The sequence below is a fragment of the Sceloporus undulatus genome, chromosome 3 (genome assembly GCF_019175285.1).
Source record: "Sceloporus undulatus isolate JIND9_A2432 ecotype Alabama chromosome 3, SceUnd_v1.1, whole genome shotgun sequence".
Taxonomy (NCBI): Eukaryota; Metazoa; Chordata; class Lepidosauria; order Squamata; family Phrynosomatidae; genus Sceloporus; species Sceloporus undulatus.
Window position 1 is genome coordinate 85,286,934 of NC_056524.1, and position 24,694 is coordinate 85,311,627.

The window sequence follows — 24,694 nt, forward strand, 5'->3', positions numbered from 1 at the left end:
AATGAAAGTTTTAATTTAAAAATTTGATCCCACAAGATGCTAATATCAAGGATGTTCCTAACTATATTTTAGATGATGTGCCATATCCCTAGGTCTTAAGGAGATTTATTTTCTTCTCACAGTGAAGCTGTAAAGTAAGTCCTATTAAGTCCTGTTAAAATAGAGCTGGGGTTTGAATCTGGGAGAAATAGGTCTGTTTGACTATAATACAGAATAGTTGTTTTGCATATTTTAACAATTTACAACATAAATAGGATCTTCATGGTAATAGTATTCAAAGACATACCTATGTCAGTCTATATCAGTATGCAAAAGGATCTTGTATTTGCTTTGAGAGTAACTGAGGGAAATACATTTGTTGCATACTTACTACAAGACAGACCAAAAATAGGAACTGGCAGAACCCCACTAGTGGTCACTTAAGCTTCCCCCTGAGACCACCCAGACATATCAAGCAAAGAACTATCATCTTTCTAGACAGTACAGTAAGCCTGCCCTTTTAAGTGCTTTTTGGTGTCAGGCCTTCACTCATCTACAGACAGCCTCCCAGTCTTAAAGGAGGACACATAACATGGATGGGGAGACAGGAAAAAGACTTTTCCACAAACCCAGATTCCAGTCCTGCCACACATCTACTTAGGCTATGCCTTCACAGGATCACTCATAATATTGGAGGTACTTTTACTTGCTTCTCCTCAAATGTGATATATCCCAACTTTTGACAACAATGCCCCTGAGCATTCTACATTGGACAATAGGCCAATCTCTGTGCCAGAGGATAAATGGATAAATATCAGACATTACGAATGGGAATCTGCAAAAAACAGTTGACGGATACTCAGTCTTCCTGGATTCCATCTTGGACCTCAAAATAGCAGTCCTTGAACAAATAAACTTCAAAGAGAGACTGGAAAGGGTAACAACTGAATTGGGATATACCCATAAACCAATCCATTGAAAGAGAGTTAAATACTGTATAGGGTTGTCATAATTCTCTTCCACAAACCCAGGACAAAAGTCTACGAGACTGGATTGGACCTCACCAACATTTTCAGATTTAATATTGTGAGTAGATTAAAATTTCTTGTGGCAATTACACTTTTTAGAAGTCTACTTTGACCCCCTCCCCCCATGACACATTAGTTTGTAAAATTCAGTCTAACTTACATTAACCACGTTGTACTGTACTGAATGTCAAGAATAACCACAATGGATGACAATTACAGTGCGCCCGTGCCATACGCGGGCGCGCCATACGCAGCCTTGAGCATACGCGCTCAAGCCGCGGGGTGTGCACAGGGCGGAAGGAGCGGCATGTCCCATTCAATTGAATGGGCACGTGCGCCCGTTGTGCCCCGCGCACGAGCCGCATTGTTTCCAATGGGGCTCGGTCATAGGCGGAATTCGCCTTATGCGGTGGGATCCGGAACGGATCCCCCGCGTAAGGTGAGGACGCATTGTAATCTATTTCTCTCATCAGTCTAACCTATTGCAGAGTCAGAAATTTTCCAAAATATTGCCTTTCAACAAGCCCAGCACAACAATCTCTATCAAACTGAGTCAAACCAAATTTCCTTTCCAGAGTCATAGTGATTTACCTTACTGAAACTATGAAGGATGTTTTGAAAGGTACATTATTCACAAACATCCTGTATTCATGACCCCCTCCCCCTTGACATCTACAAAGTGTCTTCATTTTATCTTTACTTTTAAAGCTGGACTCACTTCCCCCACCCATACTTTTTATAAACACTACATCTTGCCCTGCCAAAAGGGGAGGGGAAGAATCACTGCATTTCATAGCAGGATGTGCACCCATTATTTCAGGGCTTACAAAACATATAGAGACACAAAACCTGACATAACAACTCAATTTCTGTACACACCTCCTAAGGAGTGATCACCACTGAATGCAGTTGGATTTAATTCCAAAGAACCCATTCATTCAAGTTTGATCTGAACTTAAAAGGCCCACTAGAATTCCAAATAGGAAGTACAGTCAAAGAGGTTTTTTCCCCCCAAAGAAAAGCTATATGTACGTACTTCTAAGTACCTGGGCTTAGAAGTACATATTCCCATCCCCTTGAACTGAATGGCATTTCTGCTAACCTGGAATTCAAAGCATCAAATTCAGTTAGAGAAAATCAAAACTAAGGGATCACCCACTACATCTGAGAACTGTGTCTAAACAGACATGTTTCCATTGCAGCAATAAGGTTCTTCCTTGCTGACCTCTCCCCCCAACCCATCCTTTTGTTCCTCATCACGATTCACAAAGCTACATATGTGCTCTCAATAAAATTCCCATCCTCTTATTCAGTGCAGATTACTTTTCTGGGTTGGAAGAATAAAAGGAGGGGAGACGACTGCAAATGATGGAGAAGTAAAGTGGGGAGGTGGGGGAGAGAACAATTCACAGGTAAGTCTGCAAAGCTTCTCCATCCATTCTCATTGGCAGAAGTTTACAAAGTTGTTTCAGTGCAAATACAGGGGATCTCTGACAAAATGCAGTCTGGAACAAAAAGGGAATTCAGGATCTGCTAGTTTAACTAGTCCAGCAGGCTGGGGAATTTTTTTAGTCCCTTCAATCAGGGATTTATGGCAACCCCAGCTGAAGAGAGACTATGGGTTCATGGCATACGACTTAACATCCTAGCCACAAGCAGGCACACCCCCCCCCCCAATTTATCCTATTTCTTCTCTGATCTCAAGCTAGAAGCACACAACATTCCCACTATTCATATGTTTATCTATGGGCTTTAGGCAAAATCCTTTCTTCCACTTTTGACCTCCAAAGTTGTTGTTCTTGTTATGTGCCTTCCAGTTGTTTCCAAATTATGACTCTAAGGCAAACTTATCACAGGGTTTTCTTGACAAAATTTTTCGGAGGGGTTTTGCCCACACTTCCTTCTGAAGCTGACAGACTGTGACTTGCCCAAGGTCATCCAGTGGGTTTTGAAGCCTGAGTGAGGATTTGAACTCTGTTGACCAGAGTTGTAGTCCAATGCTCAAACCACTACATCATGCTGGCTCTCATTCCTCAATGACCATAGTTAAAATTGAGCTTGTCACCTCTTCACCATACCACAAGTTTTGCATTTCTATTATTATTATTCACATTCATTCACCCACACACACAAACACACACATCATTCATGGGTATAAATTATATCCATAGGTGGGTTATGGATAGAGGAAGTTTGTGAATAATGCACCTTTCAAAACATGCATCTCCATGCATCTTTCTGCTGTCTTTCTGACAGCAGGTAAAGACCTCATTATTTAAGGAAGCCTTTGGTGTTTATTGTATTGTGGCAGAAAGGGCTTTGAGAGAGAGAGAGAGAGAGAGAGAGTAGTGTTTTTATTTTATTATGTTTTAAGCATTTTTAACATGGGTTTTTAAAACAGAATTTTAATTCAATTGTATTTTAACTCTTGTATTAAGAGTTTTTAAAATATTGCAAGCTGTCTTGGATCCCGTGCTGGGAGAAAGATGAAATAAATAAATAAATAAATAAATCTGATGACAGAGACCCACTCTGCAAAAGTGTATGCTGAAAGCCTACTTCTCCCTATTAGTCTCTAAATAGGTTTGCCATACGTGCAGGGAAACTGGGACAATCAGGGATTGGAAGGTCTAAAAAATGTCCCGGCTGGCTGGACATGACTGAAGCTTTGTTCCAGGCTGCAGTTTGTCAGACTGAGAAAGTCCCCTCTTCTCTTATTCTTTTCTGAAGAGAGCAACACAATTAAAATCAAAGGCAGTTGATAATGGCCCTATTAACATCAGGGATGAAAAGGGAGCCAGGGAAGGGATGGAGATGGCCTCCAGCAGTCTTGTCTTTAAATCTTGGATGGACAGTGAGGTTGAGAGACAATCACCTTCTCTCCTTCTCTTTCTGCTTCAAAGAGAGAGAGAGAGAGAGAGAGAGAGAGAGAGAGAGAAAAGGGGTTAAAATAAATAAAAGCAAGTGAGACAGAAGAAGAGGAGGGGGATGAAGGAAGAAAAAAAAGAGTAAGAAAAAAGATGTGTAAGTATAAAATATCCACTTCTCTGCGCAGCATAAGCAAATATATTGTCTCCAGTTCAAATGGCTTTATTTATGGGATGGTGGTTGGGATTTTGAAGGATGAATAAGCAGCCAGGGATGCAGAGTGGAGTTGGTGGGAGGCATGCAGGGACTAAAGATGTGTGTGTGTGTGTGGGGGGGGGGACAATCCTGAAAATACTTGCCTTAAGGGAGAGGGGTAGAGACATGACAGAATCTGGTCTGTCATCTGGTTTTTCACACTGTCTGCCTGCCTCCAGAATGACAAATTAATAAATACACTACAATCCTAAATACGTCTACCCAGAAGAAAAATTCATTGGGTTTGCTAGGACTAGCCTTAAAGGATGGCAATGGCAACCCCACTCTGAAGAAATTTGTCAAGTAAACCCTATGATGGGTTCACCTTAGGGATTGGGATCTCTGTGTTAACAAGTCCAGAATTTTAAACATTGATCCATACTGTTTCTATCAGATCAGTACTAACTTTTAAAATAGTACAAAGTTTAAACACAGTGGAAGGAAAAAATGCAACCACTAATGTTCTGAATTTGCATAATTAGAATGTAAATTAGAGTGGGTTTGCATAATTAGAATATTTTCATAATATGGAAATTAGATGCCTGGATTTTAAGAAGTGGAATTTGGCAACCCTATCTTTAAGGTGCTGCAAGATCCCTTTGTAATAATATCTCCCTTTATCCTGATTCAATTACCCCAGTAAGAGACTTGCATAAAAAGATTATTAAATAAGAAAGAATAATTCTTGCACAAAACTAAGGGCCTGAACAGACAGGCCAAAATAAAGCTGCTTTGGGTCACTTTGGAGGTATGCTGTTTAAATGATGCATGTGTCCTATGACGCCGAAAGCCACGCCAAAGCCATGACCTCTTAAGATGCGTGTGTCATTTAAACAGCATACCTTCAAAGTGATCCGAAACAATTTTGGTCTGTCTGTTGCTTATCATTGGTCTGTGTGTGTATAATTAGTAATTCAACTTTCCCAAATATTATTCAAGAATCCTAAGTCTTCCCTTATGGCACAAAAATGCATAAAATAAGAAAAGAAATAAATCCATAGTTAGATGGAACTATATGTTTTTTAAATAAAAAATGGGAAAGCAGTTAGACAACATGGTGCTACCACAGCAAACATCATAGAATCCACAAGGTATTTGCCAATCCCTGAAGAATCCCACCTTAAACTGCTGATCTCAGATCTCAATTGTGTGGGTAGACATTGTTGCCTTGGTGATGAGAAAAGTCAGTGGGAAGGACAGGATGAGGAACATTTCATAGTTCACTGCAGAAACTAGCAGGGTGAAGTGCTGCCTCTGAATTCAGCAAATGATAAAGCCTGAAACCCATCAACTGCTACCTCATAACAAGTTGTCATAGCAACACAGAAAGGAAACTAGGGATGCTTTTCATAATAAAATTAAGGAAAAGTGCTCAAGTACTGGTTAATAATAAAATGCTTACATTTCATGACTTCCTTTCTTGTACTTGTGTCAATGGAGGGAATAGCTTTGCCCCAAAGGACAGGTGTGAAGAAAAGAACAAGAAAAACCAGTTCCCTGCCCTCAGTCTTACAATCTAAAGACACACAAGGAAAGGGGATGGCAGTGGAGGAGATGATATTCTGATGGTGATGGTGATGACAATGGTGATGATGATGTAGTAGTTAATGGGTTTCAGACTTGATCACAGCAGTGATACCCTACACGAAGCATTCTAAAAAAAATAAAATGTAGTCATTAATGTCAATATTCTCCCCATATCAAGTGATAAATTTAAGATAAATTTTAGAAGCTATGCATTGGCCCTCCATATTTGATGCTTTGACTTTTGCAGATTTGGTTATTTGTGGTTATATGATTAATCTGCTCTCTCTAGGAATCTCTACATCCTCCAGTGCAACTCTGCTGAAAGGTAACCATAGAGTTGTGCTGAAGAATCTAGAAGTTCCTAGAGAAAACACTTCTCTAGGCATTTGTAGGTCCTCCAGCATTATTCTATGATTAGCGTCTGACACAGTTTGAGCATAGAGTTGCACTGGAGGACATGGAGATTCCTAGAGGGGTGTTCTCTTAGATGAAAAGAACAGTGTTTTTTTATTTGCGGTTTTTCTACATTCACAGGGGTCTTTCACCCCTAACACCAGCGAATGTGAAGGGACCATTGTACAGAAAACAGTGATTGGGGAAAAAGATGATTATGTAATATATTTTCTTTGATAATTTGAAAAATACAAATCATTTATTTCATTGAATATGCTGAGATATCACAACGTGCCAGAATTCTTTGTGTACATGCCAAAATTATGGTATTGGTGCATGCTTCCCAATCACTGTCACTACAAATGGGTATGGCTAAAAAGAAAAGGAATTCCCATCCATCGTTTGTACATTATGATACTCAAATCTGGCTGAACATGTAACTTTGGTTTACCTCTCCCCAGATAAGACAAAGAACTGAACCAAATGCCCAAATAGAATAATTTCCATAAAGTGGTCCACATGGTACCATTTGGCTAGCACCAAAGCAAGATCTATTTAACTTGATCACGCTTTATTATAGACATGTTGGTTGGTTATATCTGCTGAGAACATCTCCTTAGGACAGTGGTGGCGAACCTATGACACGAGTTCCAGAGGTGGCACTCAGAGCCCTTTCTGTGGGCACACATGCCATCACCCCAGCACAGAGTTCGCCAAAGTTTGTTACTAGAAAGCAAGAGGGATATGGCACTTTGCAATAAATAAGTGGGTTTTGAGTTGCAGTTTGGGCACTCAGTCTCTCAAACGTTTTCCATCACTGCCTTAGGAGATTATCACATGACACTGTTATACCACAATTACATGTGTTAATCTTGTCTTTGCCTGGAGGTTATTGCACAATACTGTGATTTTCCTAGTGTTATATCATACTGTATTACTGTTTGGTCACTTGAAATCTATTCTGTCCACACTGGAAACAATCTTTTAAGGACTTCCTATCCCACTATAAAGGTAACCACTTTGGGTGTGAATAGGTCATTCCACTTCATTGAGATATTGGGAACACAGTGGGTGTGCTTTCATTCATCCTTCCTTGAGGATTCCCCATAGATTTTCAGCAGGAAAACTCCCAAGTACTTCTGGTAGTTGGGCTGGGAGGACACCAGGATTCCAAAGAGCTCCCAAAGGAATTGTAGTATGTTTATTCTCTGGCATGTTTCAGATTTTTAAAAACTTTTTTTTAATAAAAAGGAGAATAGCACAATTCCCATGTAATCCTATCAAGGATTAGTGGCTAGAGAAAACACAGGTTCAGGCAAAGTTTAAAGAGTAAATATACAAAAGTTTAAAGAATAATATATAAAATCAGAAGTGGGCAAATCTTGGTTCACAAGGAAAGTACAGAAAAAATGGTGGGAGTTGCATTGTGTGTAATCATCTTCCTGATCTGAGAAATGGTTCTATAACAGTGGTTCTGTAATATTGTCATTATATAACCAGACAACTGTGCAATTGTAGCTTCCCTTTAAATAAACAAACAAACATCAGTTATGGAGCTGGAGATGGTGCAAAGAATTTCAAGTGTAAGAAAGCAAACACATGAACTGCCATTGAACTGCAAATGTAGTGATGGTGTGAAAGCGTGCATTACCATTCGGTGACCTGTTTGAGAACAGGACAGGGGATTTCAGACAGAATGACCTGAAACAACTGACTAAATGTGGCAGAATTCAAAAACACAGCTGTGTTAGTCTGGCTCGGTTATGCAAAGTGATCTTTTAGCACCTTTGAGACTAACCGAGAGAAAGAAAGAAGTTGGCTGCACAAGCTTTTGTAGAATTAAAGCTTATGCTACCGACTTCTTTCTTTTTCTCAGACTCAAATGTGTTAAAAGATCCCTTTCCAAACTGACTATTGTGATAAGCACCTCTGTTATGTTGTATCTCCTGCCATTTTATTTCTTTTAAGGAAAGGAGAAAAACACGAGAGAAGACTGAAGAGAAGCAGAGACAGTGAACAGAGGCAAAGTGGAACTTCACTTTTAACAGTTTGGTAAATTATGCTGCATGACAAACAGCACATCCCAAAACTACTTGCTCTATACAATTGTTTAATCTATAGCAGCTCCTATTCTTCATTACAGCAGGAATGAAGAGAAAGAAATACATCAAGATGTCTGTTTTAAAAATTCAGTTTATCCCAAGTTATTAATTGGAGATGAGAAGAGATAAATTATTGTAAAGAAATTGTATTTTGTTCCAGGAACATTAAAATGTTATAAGGCAACTAGTATTTCCACAACTCCTAACTAGCTCACAGTTATTCCAAACTCCTTCATCCAAATAATCAAGATTTAATAGCATCGGCAAGAAGCTATATTAAAACCATAAGTCTAACAATGTGTAGAATTTTCCCACTGAATATGGAGAGTGGGAGGCAGCTCACCTATACAGGAAGTATTTCAAGACTTCATAGCATTCCTGACACATGTATAAACAATTTCATTTTGGAAAAGAATCATAGACCCATAAAGTTGGAAGAGACCACAAGGGCCATCCAGTCCAACCCTCTGCCATGCAGGCTATCAGAATCAAAGCATCCATGACAGATGGCCATCCAAGCTCTGTTTAAAGACCTCCAATGAAGGAGACTCCAAGAATACAAAAAGTAATGATTAATAGCCCTAGAATTCTGCCATATTACGCAAAATTAATTGAGAGCCAGTAGTTTGGGTGTTGAACTACGACTATGGGGACCAGGGTTCTAAGCTCTGCTTGGCCATGGAAACCCACTGGGTGACTCTGGGCAAATCATATTCCCTCAGCTGCAGAGGAAGGCCATGGCAAACTTCCTCTGAGCAAATATTGCAAAGAAAACCCTATGATTGGTTTGCCTTAGGGTCACCATAAGCCAGAAACTACTTGAAGTCACACAACAACATTAAACATAAAATTAAGGATCTATAAACAAATGTTTAGTATAAGTCCCCACCCTGGCAAATACATTGTATAACAAAATATAAAACTATAAAACATAAGATGTTGAATCTGGTTTTTGACCGAGAGTTGGTGGATTGGCTCTCATCCAGGAACTAGGTAAACAACTTGCTCTTGTGCTACATTCCCCTGAAGGAACAAATATATATCTTGGAGATACTTCAAGATCTATTATTATTATTATTATTATTATTATTATTATTATTATTTTGCAATTGGAGGCTCAGATGGACTCAGTAGTGCTTGAAGCCACCTCTGGTTGACCCACTAACTACAGATATTCATAGACATCCACAGTAATTCATACACTGGACCTTCCTCTGCAATAGGTGCTACATGTACTGCCCTTCAAGACAATATAGAGACTACATCTTGTATAATATGTGGCACCTAGACTCCTGGCCAGAACACCACACAGGAACTATTCAGCACTGGTTTTATTGGAACGGCATTGGCATACACTTCCATTCCAAGTTCAAGGTGCTTGTGACTACCAGCAAATGGCTTTGGATCAAGATATTTATGGGCACACATCTCCCCAAAGATAATGTTAGTTTTACAAACAAACAAACTGCTAATTCTACATCTATGAGATTTAATACATGTTCAGTTGTGTCATGAATCTGGATGCAGAGGGGAGCAGTTCGCAACATTCATCGATTTGCCAATTGTGCAAAAAATGACAGTGCATATATTTCTAAAATATGCTCCAAATATATTCCAAATATGCGCTAAGCAATGAGTATGCACCCATTTGTAAAATGTACCAATCTCCTCCTAGCCATCCACAGTACAGAAGGAAGGTGGGAAAAGGAGAACATATTCAGGAACAGATTTGGTAGCTCTATCCATCTAACTGCCTCCCCCCTCCAAATTACGTGATTTATGAATGACAAAGAAGTAGCCTGGCTCAGACATAAAAGTAAACACTGGTTACTGCCTGAATTTAGTCCATCTAGAACCAAATGATCCTTCTTTAGGAATATAAGCTCCCACTTTGCACAATGGAAGAGATGTACACCAGCAAATAAGAGCAGAAGGTTATGGTGCTGTTTCCCACCTCCCTCACGATGTTCAACCTTTGGGAAGTGTAGTTTGTATAATTTTTTTGTAACAGAAAACAAAGATTAGACCATGGACTCAGATACTAGCTTGGCTACTAAGTGGAGTTTGAAGAAAATATAGTTCCTTGAGTTCAGGTGTCATGGGAAACTGTGATTTCTTTAAAAATGAGAGTGGAAACTTTTGGTGCCAAAAAGAGGAGGAAGGTAAGCAATGATTCAATCATTTTACAAGAATAATAGTTTCCCAGTATAGCTGAACGTGGCCACCATGCCTGTCATAGCAATCATTTTCAAGGATGGAAGAAATAAAGTTTTAGCCCTTCAAAAACTGGTCCCATATTTTCATAGTCTTAATTTGGCAGGGAATGTCATAGTGCTTAGGCTACTCAGATAAGGCCCTGGACAGATTTAATACTATTATTTAACAGAATGTAAACCTAACCTTCTGAACTTAAAATCAAAGGAAGGCTTGTATAGAATGTGCCTTTACTGTAAGTTCCAACATTCAGATCTCTGAATGAGATCTTCATTGCAATGCTCTCCAACAAAATCACAAAAACATGACTTTCTCACTGGCAGCTCCTGCCCTTTGCGACTTTCTTTCCTGGTAGTGGTGGCCTAAATACTTTAAAGGCACCAGGTCCTGTCTGATCTTGGCAGGTAGTCAGGGTCAGCCTATGAGGAGACTGCCAGTGAATACTAGGTGCTATAAACTATATTTCAGAAGCAGGAACTGCAAAAACCAAATTTGAATGTCCAGTCTGACAAGGGAAACCACACTAAAGGAAGAGTTTTGCTTGTTTTATTTATTTATTTATTTAATAAATTTAGATTTAGATTTTCAAATGTAAAAGAATTACAGTGGTGTATTTTTAATTTGGGGAGAGCAGGTACAATAGCCAAAAAGGCCCCTTTTAGCATTTATTCCTGTTATAGTGGACCCTTGTTATACGCTGGGGTTTGGTTCCAAAATCCCCTGTGGATAGCAAAATCCGTGGATGTCCAAGTCCCATTAAATATGATGACATAGCAAAATGGTATCCCTTATAATAAGTGGAAAATCAAGGTTTGATATTTGAAATTTATACTTTTTTGAACATTTTCAAACCATGTATGCTTGAATCCATGTATAAAAAAATCCTTGTATAAGAAGGGCCGACTGTATTAGAATCCAAGAGTACATTACGGAATATTCATGTAAAGAGGGAGAATGCATAGCTCTTTTAACCAGGAAACAAAAAGTTTCCTTATAAACTACTTTCTACTAGAATAGCATATTCATTAGGTCTGTATCAAAACACCTTCACAACTAAAAATAATTATGCAATAAAAAATAAAATCTCAAAAGATTGTTAGAGATAGCAATCAAAATTATCTCAAATGTGTCTTGCTTCTAAACACTTTAGATGGCATCCTTTTCTGATTAATATAATCACTACATAACACTACAATTGAAATCTCAGAAAAGTTGGCCCCAGTGACAAAAGCAGGCTGTAAAAGGCTCTCTTGTCTCTGAGAACCAGTACTTAAAAGGATATGCTTCAGGGAAAGAAACCATCTCTTATTGTTAAGACAGGAAACTTATCAATGACAGAAAAAACAAAAGGTAATTAATAATGAAAACATCACTAAGATGAACTTGTGTATAAATCTACTGGTGTAGGTCTTACAAGACAACATAAAGAAACATTTATTCTCCTTGCAAGAAAAAAATAAGGGTGGTGTGGGGAACGGGAATGGGACCCAAAGCAAAAAACATCTTTCTATTTTAAATCTTCCTTGTCTTTTCAGCCCTCTGCTTCTCTCCACCCCATTGTATCATTTGCAGAGTCTATGATCTTCCTGTTCATGGAACTATGGGCCTGTACAGACAGGACAAAATAAAGCTGTTTTGGGTCACTTTGGAGGTATGCTGTTTAAATGACACACACATCTAAGAGGCCAGAAGCTGCGCCAAAGCTGCACTCCCGTCCTTAGAACTTGAGTATGGCTTTGGCATGGCTCTAGCCCGTTAGGACGCATGCATTGTTTAAACAGCATACCTCCAAAGTGACCCAAAGATTATTTATTTTGGCCTGTCTGTACGGGCTCTATATTAGGTTTTTCAACCCAGCCAAATGACCAACTGCTCCCTTCCATGATACTATTTTCTCTACACTGATGCTTCAGCACATGTTGCTCCTTTCCTGCTTTCTTGCTTTTGGGCCCATTCCCACTATGATTTAAACCAATTTACTGATCATAGAGAGTTCTGCTCTCTCACAGTGGGACCAGGAACTGTGAACCTAGCACATGAGATGATGAAGGCAATGACACTTCAGTGTACTTCACCAGACGTAGAATAATGTATTTCTGTGAACACTGTTGAATGACCAAAGTGCATTGATGCTGATAGCACCAGTACTGTAGTTTCCATCAGTACAGCCTGTGTTGCAACAGCATTAGGTGTGGACCACAACTGCTTGAGGAACTATTATCATGGTAGTGGAAGATAATGTTTGCTGGTGTACAGCAGATGCTGTTGAAATCAGTTTAAGAGGGAAAGTGTATGGATGGTCTCTAGCAACAATGCGTATTGCCTATGTTGCCAAGAATCTGCAGATAAAGAAGGTGGTAGTTTTGATTCTGGTCTATGGTGCCCTTCATAGTAGAGAGGGAGATTAGCTTCAGTACTGATGCTGAGGATAATCCCAACCACGAACCACAAACAAGAAATAGGTAGAAATGTCTCCCATAATATGTCTAGTGGTTCCATGGGGACAAGACCACAAGACTGATATTATTGATATAAGGATCTTTCTTCATAAATCCTTTTGATGATTCCTCATTGAACGTCTGAATAAACTGATGAAGGAGACTGTTATCTTGATTCCAAAATGTTGTAAGTTAATACTGATGAATGGCATCTTTGGGCACACAGGGCTCAAGATTGCTGTCTAATAGGGGATGCTCATGAACAAGGATAAATGTGGGATGCTGAAGAAGATGATGATGAAGAGTGATCCTCATTTTCACCTTCTAAATGATCCTGTAAACCAGGGGTTCCCAACCTGGGGGTCACCAGGTTGGGAATCCCCTCTGCCTCCCCTTCTCCCCGCGGATGCCAGCACTGGAGCAGGCACCGCGCAGGGAAAAGGGGAAGGGGGCGGGGCTCCCTCCTTTCCCTTCTCCCTGCGAGTGCTGGCACTGGCGCAGAAACCCGCGGGGAGGAGAGGAAGGGATGGGTGGGGTCCGCCTCCTCCTCTCCCTTCTTTCCCGAGGGTGCAGACACCCGCAAGGAGGAAGGGATGGGTGGGGGCCGCCTCCTCCTCCTCTCCCTTTCTTCCCGCGGGTGCAGACACCTGCGAGGAGGAAGGGACGGGTGGGGGCTGCCTCCTCCTCTCCCTTCCTTCCCGTGGGTGCAGACACCCACAAGGAGGAAGGGACGGGTGGGGGCCGCCTCCTCCTCTCCCTTCCTTCCTGCAGGTGCAGACACCCGTGAGGAGGATGGGACGGTAGGGGCCTCCTCCTCCTCTCCCTTCCTTCCCAGGGGTGCAGACACCCGTGAGGAGGAAGGGACGGTGGGGGCTGCCTCCTCCTCTTTTCCTCGTGGCTGCCAGGCAATCGCGGAGAGAAGAGGACGGGACTGCAAGCCGCAGCGGGCTTTGCAGCCGGAAGTCCCACCCTTTTTCCTTCGGAGGCCTCCCTAATTGGTTGGGGGGGGGGTGGGAAGGGTTGGGACTTCCAGCCGCAAAGCCCACTGGGGCTTGTAGGTGGCCGAAAGTCCCGACCTTTCCTGGCCTCCCAACCGATCAGGGAGGCCGCGGGCGGGACTTTCATCCCCAATGGGGGTTGCGGCCCAACAAAGGTTGGGAACCGTTGCTGTAAACTGAACATTATCAGGCAATGGCCCACAAACGAACCTTGGAGAATCATTACAGGCTGTACCCCCAATAATTTTTGGCTGCAAATGCCCACAATGTCTTCTAGGGGGCAAATGGGGCAATTTTACCATGTTTTGGGGCTGTTTTAGGCCTAAGAGAGGCAATCATGTCCTCAAAAGATAGTAAATTTGCTCCCACACTCCCTAGAGTTTGGAAGAATTTGGGGTCATTTAAAAAAAAACTTTTAAAATTGGGCTCTTTGTGGGAGGAACATGCAGCCTATGAGTTGCATTATCCCCACCCTGACCTATAACCAGGATCCAATTGTGCATCTCCATTGCTTTCTTTAGAACGGATCATCTTGAATTTATGATCTTGTACTTCTTACAGCCCCCCAGACAAGGACCAGTTTTTTTGTGTGTCATGAAGGACTGTAAGAAAAGGGACAAAAAGTCCCAAGGGAAAAACATCATTAGACCTTGGCCTGCCTATCTATCTAGCTGATATAAAATTTTCTCTGTGTATGTCTGTGTATTTTTGTGCATATAAGGATGTATGTCAGTTTGGATTTTGCTCCGCCTAGGACCATGAACAAACAAGCAGTGAAAGATGTGAAATAAACATGCATGTCATCACGTACTGCTACATAAATGGTTGATAAGTATTTACAAAAGGCTGTTGTACAATTAGAAAAATATAGCTGTAACAACTGGTTAATATATGCAGTTACACTTTTACTTATTTTTCCTGTGACTTTAAAAGCATTTCAGCATGCAGAAATTAAGTGGGAGAAGCTTTTCAGATCATGCCAGCCCATGCCAGACTTTCATGCCAAGATAAAAACTCTATCTGCTTAATTCCAGTAGATTAAGGACATGGGAGCAGAGCATCAATGTGGCAAATCAATTAGTATACAAACATATTGTAAAAGAAAGTGCCAATAATGTGATCAGAACACTAGCATCTAAATAAAAAGAAATCAAAGTTTCATCTTCTATGCTCCGTACTTAAGTATGTTTACAATTTAAATCCAGTTTTTTTTTTAATGGATTCACAGTATGCAGTAGAATGTGTTACAATGTGTAATTTTAAATTCTTTATCTACTTTGAAAATTAACATTACTCTGTGATGGAATTCAGTAATATACCAGGACTAATCTGATTGCATAAGGAACCTTAACGATTATAACAACAGCCTAAGGAACTCCATGCAAACAACATGCGACTCAAGAGCTTCACATCAGTATCCTTTGTAAACTTTGTAAAATTTTAAAGTTGTACATAACCTAACAAACATATGTGTGTGTGTGTATGTATGTGTGTTGTGTGTTTATTCAATACTTCAGTAGACTGTGGGGGCACACCTGTTCTACTGGGGAAGCAAAATACTGTATTTTCTGGCGTATAAGACTACTTTTTAACCCAGGAAAACCTTCTCAAAAGTCGGGTGTTGTCTTATACGCCGGGTGTCGTCTTATAGGGCAGGTGCCGAAACTTCTGAGCCGGACTGGAGAATCTGTGGTTGCCGCATATGATGGGAGGAGCTCAAAAATGGCTGCAGCCACATCCCCACCGTATGTGACGATCGTATGAAAGCAGCTACCACTTTGATAGTCTTGGAGACAGGAAGGGCTGGGCAGGCAGGGAGAGCTGACCAATCCAAGCAGGCTTTGTATACAAGAAGTTTTCCTGCTAATGGATGGTCTCTTCCAACTCTATGATTCTATGATTCTATAAGTACCTGCATGTCATTTGAATTAAAACTACCATATTGAAATCAAATCTGATGTTTTTAAAAATTTTATTTGGTGTGCGTTGGAAGAGGGGTAGTCTTATACGGTGAGTATATCCCAAACTCTATATTTTAACTGGAAAAGTTGGGGGTTGTCTTATACGCCCAGTCGTCTTATACGCTGGAAAATATGGGTATCTTAAGATGGTCCTTAGGATTCCTTGGCTCAAACAACCAGTTCTGGAGCCTTATTGAGAGGGCAAGTACCTCAGGGCTAGGACTGAGTCTTTTATATTTACTATTGCTTTCCTACTTTCTGGAACTACATAAACACACTTATTGTAAAATGAGTAATTCATAAGTATTAAAAAAAACTAGTGTTGAATACATAAGTATACTAACAACTGGGACAGTGGCCATACTGAGCAATCGTTCTGTCTTGCAAATGAAACTGTTCTGAAATTTTATATAAAACATGCATAAAAGGCAGATTTGTACATCAAATTATTTCCACTGCATACAAAAGAAGGTAAAAGCAAAAACCATATGCTTAACAGAATAATTTTCCTTTTCTGCATGCAATTTATTTCTATTTACTTTTTAAATGATTAGAATGCAAAGAGTGCTTACTTTCATCTTGTTGGTTTTCTGGCAATACTTCCTCTTCCCCTTCCCCTTCTCCTTCCTCTTGCTCTTTCTGTGACACTTCTTCTTGATGGCTTGAGGCACTGACAGAAAGCGTGTGGCAGCAATGGTTGAACCCACTATCCCGTGGCAGAGTATAACTGCGAGGCTTTCCCCCATTCCCATTTAGGACTTGCAGTCTCTCACCTTCCACTAAGGGGAAAGGGCCATAGTGATCCTGTAGGTGGCACTTTTGAATAGGAAGAGTTGATTGCCGCCTGTGTTCTGGAGATATAACAGTTGAATCAGAGAAAACTGAATCCTCAAGTGGTAGGGTCTGAAGATAGTGCAGTCCTGAGCTTGTCAATGGTGTTTCTATTAAATCCTGCCATGAACGTCGCTGACTGGCTGTTTTGCGGATGGGAGATTCCGTAGTGCTCCCTACCGGTTCCTGACGGAACTCCTCATGTGACGACTGGGACTGGGACGTTTCCGTGGATGAGAGTCGGTTATGTTTTGGTTCCACAAAAGGGCTTGCACAGCTCATCTGCCACAAGAATATAAATTCTGTTTTCAGTTAAGTTATAATGATAGGTACATTATGTTTGCCACACATAAAGGTCATGGTGACATTACATCTATTGTAAGAATAATTTGTGTTCCTCACCATTATTGTATCAATCCTATAGCAACTGCCATTTGCAGTCTTTTAATTAGTTGCAATCCCTATGCAAAGACCCTTTATCAACTGCAGTGAAGTTAGGCAGCTTCCATTCTATGTGTGTATGTATGTGTGTGCATCAGGAGACATTAAAAAACAAATTTCAAAAGATAAATCAACAGGGGGTGAAAGGAGACATTTAGACTTCCCGCCCTTACTCACTATCACTTACTGGGATGAAAAGGGGAGGGGAGAAGAGGGGAGGAGACAAGGTGGCAAACTTGACAGGTAAAGAATAAGGCTATTGGTTGATAGGTTTTGGCATGCCAAGGTAAAAATAAAAGCCCATCCCTTTTATACCAATTTGAATTTAGGAAAGGGACATGTGTGTGGCAGTCAGTGCAACTTTAGTCCAGGATATTTTGACTGGGTGTCACACTAATGGGGCCACTGAGAACCAGGAAGATGCGAGGTGAAGCTGATTTTTTTTTGTCAGTGCAGACAATTCTTAGGTGCCAATGCACTTACTACTATAACAACTTACCGAAGGAGGTCGTGGGTATGTGTCATAAGGAGGAGGTGGGCTGTCTTGTTTAGGTGTTGATGGTGTCTCTACTTCTTCCTTATCACTTTCACTCCAGTAATCTAAGCAACACAAAGGTAGCGGTAGATGAGTGAAAAAAAGGCTTATATTATTTGGACCAACTATTCAGAAAGTGTCAACATATAAAGAAACTTATTATGTGCCTTCAAGTTGACTCCAACATATGGCAACTGTACGTTAGCCTTAGCCGTGACAAGACTTCATCAGAGGAGGTTTCATCAGCCTTCCTACGAGGCTGAGAGAATGTTACTTGCACAACTTCATCCAGTGGGTTTCTATGGTTGTGTGGAGATTCAAACCGTGGTCTCCTAGAGTCCGGGTCCAACACTCAAACCATTGCATAACACTGGCTCTTTCATAAAGAAACTTACGTGTAGCAATATGTAGGCCCCATTTACATTATGGAAATTTACATTATGGAAATACCTGGTGTGAAACTGGGTTATTTCTGAAATTTTACACTGGCCCCGAATGCACCCAGCATGGTTTGAGGTGTGTGTGTGTGTGTGTGTGTGTGTGTGTGTGTGTGTGTGAGAAAAACCCACTTAACCCGGTGCATATTGCCCCAGGTACCTAACCGCATCTTTTTTTTAGGGCCGGAGTGATGCACTACCAAATTGATCCAGATTTCTGGGATCATTCTTGGCCCTGAGGCGCCATCATGCTGATGTAAAGCAGCACTAGTGTAAATGCCGGATTGGGTTAAAATGCCTTGGAGAGATTCGATCGTGATAAATGTAGTGGGGACAAGGATTTGGTATTGCATCACCACAGAAATCCACATCTCCTCAGCACAAGTAAATGTGAATGCCACCATAATGACCATAGATTTTCAAGCTAAATCTAGCAACCCATTAAATAATTAAGGCTATTTAACTGAAAGATGGAGCAAAACTCTGGTTACACATTATACTTCCTCCCTGCTCATAGCAATGGGAAGGAAATAGTTTTTTAAAAGCTAAACCTGAGAAGAAAGGGAGCACCACATTTCCTCTTTTCCATCCTAACAGCAGAAGTCCAACACAGCTTGGGAATTATCACTGTTCCACCCAAAGAGTCCTTCAACCACAAACAGCCCACCTTTATGATAGTATTATCCAGTTACATCATCTCCTTTACATCTCTACCTAGAAGTAAGTCTTGTTTAGTGGAAAGTACTTCTATGTAAGTATGTATAGGGTTTCAGCTTTAGGTTTGTTTAAATTCCACTGAAATCAATATGACTTTACAGATCTATTGGAACTTAAGCATGCTTTTTTTGCTATGTCCTTGGATATCACTGTTTCCTGATCAAGATGGTGAAGAAAAATACTAAACACTAAAGAAGAAATACTAAACTCAGAAATGAAAACTGTAATAATTAGACAAAAATATATATTAAAATGGATTTTAAAAATATTTCTTATTATCAATCCCTCTAATAGCAGATTATTTAGTGCATTTTGCCTTGGAAAGGAAATGGAGCCAAAGCATGGCTCTCTCAAAAAATGGCTTTCTCATACTTGCAAATATGCATACCATATATAACTCTGAAAAATATATTAAACTTTGTAAATTCCAAGAAATCTAAGAGCTAGAATAGTTTAAAATGCATGGCATTCTTCATTTGATTACTTTCAAAACCAATGCTTTTTTAAAAAATAGATCCATAAACATAATCATGATTGTTTCTTCCTTCTTATAAAACCAAGTACACACTAGTTGTTTAAAAATTACCTCTATAGTATTGCATAAGAGCAAGATTTTGTTGCTGAAAAAATATTCTTAAGGAATGCACAGATTTACAGGGGGGAAAGGCACTGGTTTATATTAAGTAGAAGATAAAATGAAACAACCAGAATAAATGTGTCCATACCTTGTTCTTGTTTAATCCTCTCTCTTTCTGCATATCCAGCAGCAAGCATATTAATTCTATTTAACCACCTGAAATAATATTTTAAATATATCACTGAAACGACTTTAGCAAGTTAAAGGTCTTCATATGTAGTTATTTATTCAAATATACGCAGCTCCCGGACTGGACAATGACAGCAAACAGACATGTTCTTAGTTAGTTTTACTTATCTATTCTTCATACATACACTTTTCCTGTAAAAAAACTACTGTGGCATGAAAAGATTCTGCCTTGAGTGGAAAACCTTGAACTGGGATGTTAAAAGTTCCTAAAATGGAGCATTCAGTTGAAGCTCCACTGAATATGTTGCACACAGATGTGTCAGCATCCTGATATACTCCTACTGTTGCAATTTTTGAGTAAAAAATCCTATCTTATAAAGATTTAGCTAATATACTTAAACCTCTATTTATCAGCAGGAGAAAGAGCTTCTGAAACACAGAATGACTGCAATTATGTCCCTTTTATTTTTGAACTCTATGTATAATCTATTATTGCAAAGAGCTAGGATAAACTTTGGGTGCATCAGGAAGGCCAAAAGAGGAAAACAATCCTTTAGTGCTAAAAGTTTCAATCTCTGTAAGACTATGAATTAAGGAACACTATCCTCTCTTAATTTTTTAACAGAAGTGCTGTCACCATGAGAGACAAAGGCCCGATTTAAACGGGCCTTTGCACCGCCACCGTCACGTGCTAGGGGTTGGCCGAGGACGCAGCGTCCATACTGGCCTCACCCCTAGTACGTGACGGGGGCATCAAAATGGCGGTGCCATGTACACACGGGCGCCGCCATTTTGACGTAATGACTGCGTCGTGTCCAAACGGTGCAGCATGGCCATTACATCTTGGCGCTGCCAAAGGGCACTTGTGGCGCCCTTTCAGCAGCACCGAAAGGAGCTCCGTTTTGGAGCTCCTTCCGCCGCCCGTATCGCTGGCGCGGCCTTTAAACCGCCACACCAGTGATACAGAAATAAAGGGCCAAGTGGCCCCTTTCTCCCTTTCCCCGCCGTTGTGTTTTGCCACTTCCCCGAGGCCTGAAAAAGCGGCGGATCGGGGCCTCTGGTGCTGCCGCTGTGGCCGCTGAGGCCCCGATCCGTCGGGGGAAGGGGCGGTCTGTATCCCGCCAAAGTACCATAAAATGAGAGGGGTTTTTAAATTTCTGACCTATAGGATTTCCATCACATTCAGTAGCCAAAAGCTACATCAACTTCTTAGACTTCTAGATTTCTGTCAGCAGGACAGCCCTCCACCCTTAAAGTTGGAGCTGTTTTCCTAATACTGTACAGAGTTGTCAGGATGATTGAACTGATGTCTCCCAAGCTATTAGCAATACATTTCATATCACAACACAATTAACATGCTTGGAGGTTGCAATATCAACATTTTTGTAGTTTGGTGGGACAAACTACTTTGCTAACCATCTGCTTCTACAGGACAATGTCAGATCATTTCCCTTTGGCATTGTACATGCTGAAGACTAATACATACTGTAAGTTATCTTTGGCCAGCAGATGAAATGTGGCCCTTAAATACTGCAAACAGAATTCATGCTCTTTGTAACAGGTAGTAACCATGCATCTAATAATGCAACAGACATTCCTGAAGACAAAAACAGTCCGTCTCTTCTGAGTATTTTTCTGAAATATGTGATCCATAAACTACTTTGCAAATGAAGGGAAATAACAATTACAGGATTGCTACTCTTAACAGTACAACCCTATGTATGTTTTCTCAAGTTCCACTGTATTATTTAGGGGTTATTTCCTCTCATAGTAGTATTAATATTGCAATTACATCTGATTACAACCCCCCCCCCCACTAATACTACAATATTTATAGTGGTTACGCATGACAGAAGTGAAAGGAAAGATAATTTAAAAAAATAAATCAAGCATTTATTTACAATAGCTGAGAGCTGCTATTCATTTGAGTAGCCTTTTCAAACAATGAACAAAGTTACTCTAGCCTATTTCTGCAAGGAAAGAATCTTTGAGTCTTTGATTTAAATTACAGTGAAATCTAAAGAAGACTTAAACACAATAATAAAATGGGAACTGTTTTTAGTTTTCAAGGAATAAAGATTGTTTTTTTATTCCACTCTTTAAAACATTTGTTTATTTTAATTTCTGTTTACCAAAGGATAATTCTGTTCTTATATTGTGTTGCTATATTTATATGTATTGTTATATTTCCTAAAAAAAATTCTAAATAGCCCTATATCAAATGATCTCAGGGTAGAATACAATAAAGGCATCTTAAACAAAAACAACAATTTTACACAGGAAGAGATCATTTAAACAATCTAAAAACATATGAGATCATATAACAATTTGAAACAAGTTAAAACAGTTTTTAAAAATGTAAATGTACAAACTGAGTAATATGATTAAACCTTTAAGATATTACTAAAAGTTGTGTTTTTACTTGACACTGGAATGAAGCCATTGCCACCACCAATTGACCCTTGAAGAGGAGGGAGTTCCACAATTAAGGTGCCACAGCAGAGGTGGCCTTCTCTTATGACATCCCAGACCAGTGGGATGTAAAGAAAAGCCCCTGCAGCAGCCTTTAGTCCTTAGATAGCCTATATAGGAAGTGGCACTCCTGAAGATACTGAAGTCCCAAGCATTTAGAGCTTTAAATGGCATCATATCCACCTTAATTCAAACTGGAAGCATATTGGCACTAGTACAGTTTCAATAAAACTGCTATTATGTGGTTTTTATATGTCATTCTTGTCAACACTCTAGCTGCTGCATTTTGTACCTGCTGCAATTTCCAAGCTTTCTTCAAATGGACCCCCCACTCAAGCACACTAGGGGCCGGAGCAGATGGTCAGGAAAAAATGGCTTGATCCTGCTTTTTCTAAAAGCAGGTCAAAATCCTGTGGTCTACATGGCCTGCTCTCAAATGGTCTGAATACGAATGGCCCGAGTGCATGGCATGGCATCAAACTGTGCTGCTGAGTAATTTTTTTGGTTGCCTCCCCACCATGCATGCACACCATCACACAACACACCACCTGCAACCTCCAAGTACCTCCCCTGTCTGCCCATATGCCATCCCATTGCATGGTCCTTTGATTGGCCTCACAGTTCCACATACAACGCTCCACTCATACAGGGCATAATGTGCAAGTGATACATTGGCAAAGTACAATTATAGAGGGAACCCCTATACATACCACTTTCACCCCATGGCCTCCTGTTGGACTGTCTGGTTTGTGTATGTTGTAATTACATCTATTGAACTTGTCACACTTTCACTTTTTTGCTTTGCTGCAGCCCTGCACTCTTGTCAGAGTGTTTATATGAAGGTGCATTTTCTGAACTAAGCCAGAGCATCCTGCCTTCTTTTTTGCTCCATTTTTTTTAGCCCCAGAGCATAGCTTCATTTTGGTTTCCACCAACTTTAGAGGTGTCTGTCATATAAATGCCCCTCCTTCAAAGTGGTTGGAAGCAGCTTTATTTTGCCTGTCTGTTTCACCCCTATGACAATCTGACTGGTAGGTTCCCAGTCTATACCCCATATTGTCAGCCCTCCATTACCATGGATTCTTTATACATAGATTCAATTATCCACAGCTTGAAAATATTAAATTCTCAAAACCAAACTTTTATTTTGTTATTTTATATAAGGGACACAATTTTTCTAGGCCACTATATATAATGGGGCTTGAACATTCACGGATTTTGGTATCCACAGGGGGTCCTAGGGCCTACTTCATTAGAATGTATTGGGGAGGGGAACTACACATTATCTCTTTTTATTTAACAGAGATGACAAAACAAAGCCATGGATAAAAAAACATAACAACCATACCACTTTATAGCTTTTTGACTTTGTACAGCGCTGTGTATAATTACAGCGCTTTAGAAATAAAGTTTAATAATAATAATAATAATAATAATAATAATAATAATAATAATAGCTTGGTTGTTTGCCCTGTGCAACTATTGATTCAATATGGACAAAATCTTGCTATTTGTATTGTGATAATATGGCATTTACCACATGCAGGCAGTAGGAGCCTATTCTGGCATTTAGTCCAATTATACTAATAGTTAGCTATAATTGAGAAAAAACAGTTTAAATTAGAACAAAGGATGTTAAAGCTGGAATGACAAAGCTGATTTCACCTTATCTTTATAATTGTACAAATAATTTCTAATATATGCTGATAAATTCTTTTTAATTCTAGTTGATAGGAAATCTTACTACAGAAAGCACATTCCAAGACTAGTCTTGTCTGTAGTTTAAGCTTCCTATCCTTGCATCTATAAAAACTGATCTCTTCCCCCCCACCCTGTGTGTGTGTGTGTGTGTGTGTGTGAGAGAGAGAGAGAGAGGGAGGGAGGGAGAGAGAGAGAGGGAAAGATTACAAACACACACACACATGCATACACATGCTGTCACCAGATACATGTGTTATGTGGCATAGCATTCTTCACAGAAAATGGATACCTCATATACTTTATTTAATTGTCAGTTAATTTTTGAATTAAGGGCTGAAACAGACTGCAAAAATAATCCATTCTGAAACTGCTTTAACTGCCCTGGCTCAGTACTAGGGAATTTTAGGAACTGTAGTTTGTTGTGGCACCAGAGCTCTCTAACAGAGAAGGCTAAATGTCTCACAAAACTACAGTTCCCAGCATTCCCTAGCACTGAGCCAGGGAAGTTAAAGCGGTCTCAAACTGGTTTATTTTTGCAGTCTGTTTTGGCCCTAAATCTTTTAAGCCATGCAATACACCATCTTGAATTCCATGTTGAAAGAAAGGGTGGGATACAAATGTAATAAAATAAAATCATTTTACAAATCCAAGGAAGCTTCCCCACAAGGATTAAGTTTCCATACCTGTTCAAGTCATCTAGATGTTCAGCAGCAAAATAAAAGCTTTTGATCTTAGGATGACAGGCCTTGAATGCACTGTGTGGGCAAAATATCACAAAGAATTATTAGTAAAATACTAAACGTGCAAAATTATTTTTTGCATTAAAATGTTTAAAATCTGCGTTCAGTTGAATTTTAAAATAACATCTGCATTTTAATGAATCATTAAAATGTACCTGTATTAGAATCATTTGATGCATCTTTTGTAAGTCTGCTTTTATAAGCATCAATTAACTGAATGGGAATAAGGCTACGATTCCATACACAATTACCATGAAATAATGGGGTTTCCCATCATTGCCAATGTATGTG

The 24,694-nt window shown here is 39.9% G+C and overlaps 1 protein-coding gene across 1 annotated transcript in view; it reads right to left on the reverse strand.

Moving 5' to 3' along the window:
• CNKSR2 (connector enhancer of kinase suppressor of Ras 2) overlaps positions 1 to 24,694 on the reverse strand; it is a 196,879-nt gene that overhangs the window by 27,773 nt on the left and 144,412 nt on the right. The window contains 4 exon segments of the mRNA XM_042457023.1: positions 16,336 to 16,876; positions 17,535 to 17,635; positions 19,450 to 19,517; positions 24,347 to 24,418. Of these exon segments, the coding sequence (XP_042312957.1) occupies positions 16,336 to 16,876; positions 17,535 to 17,635; positions 19,450 to 19,517; positions 24,347 to 24,418 (782 nt within the window).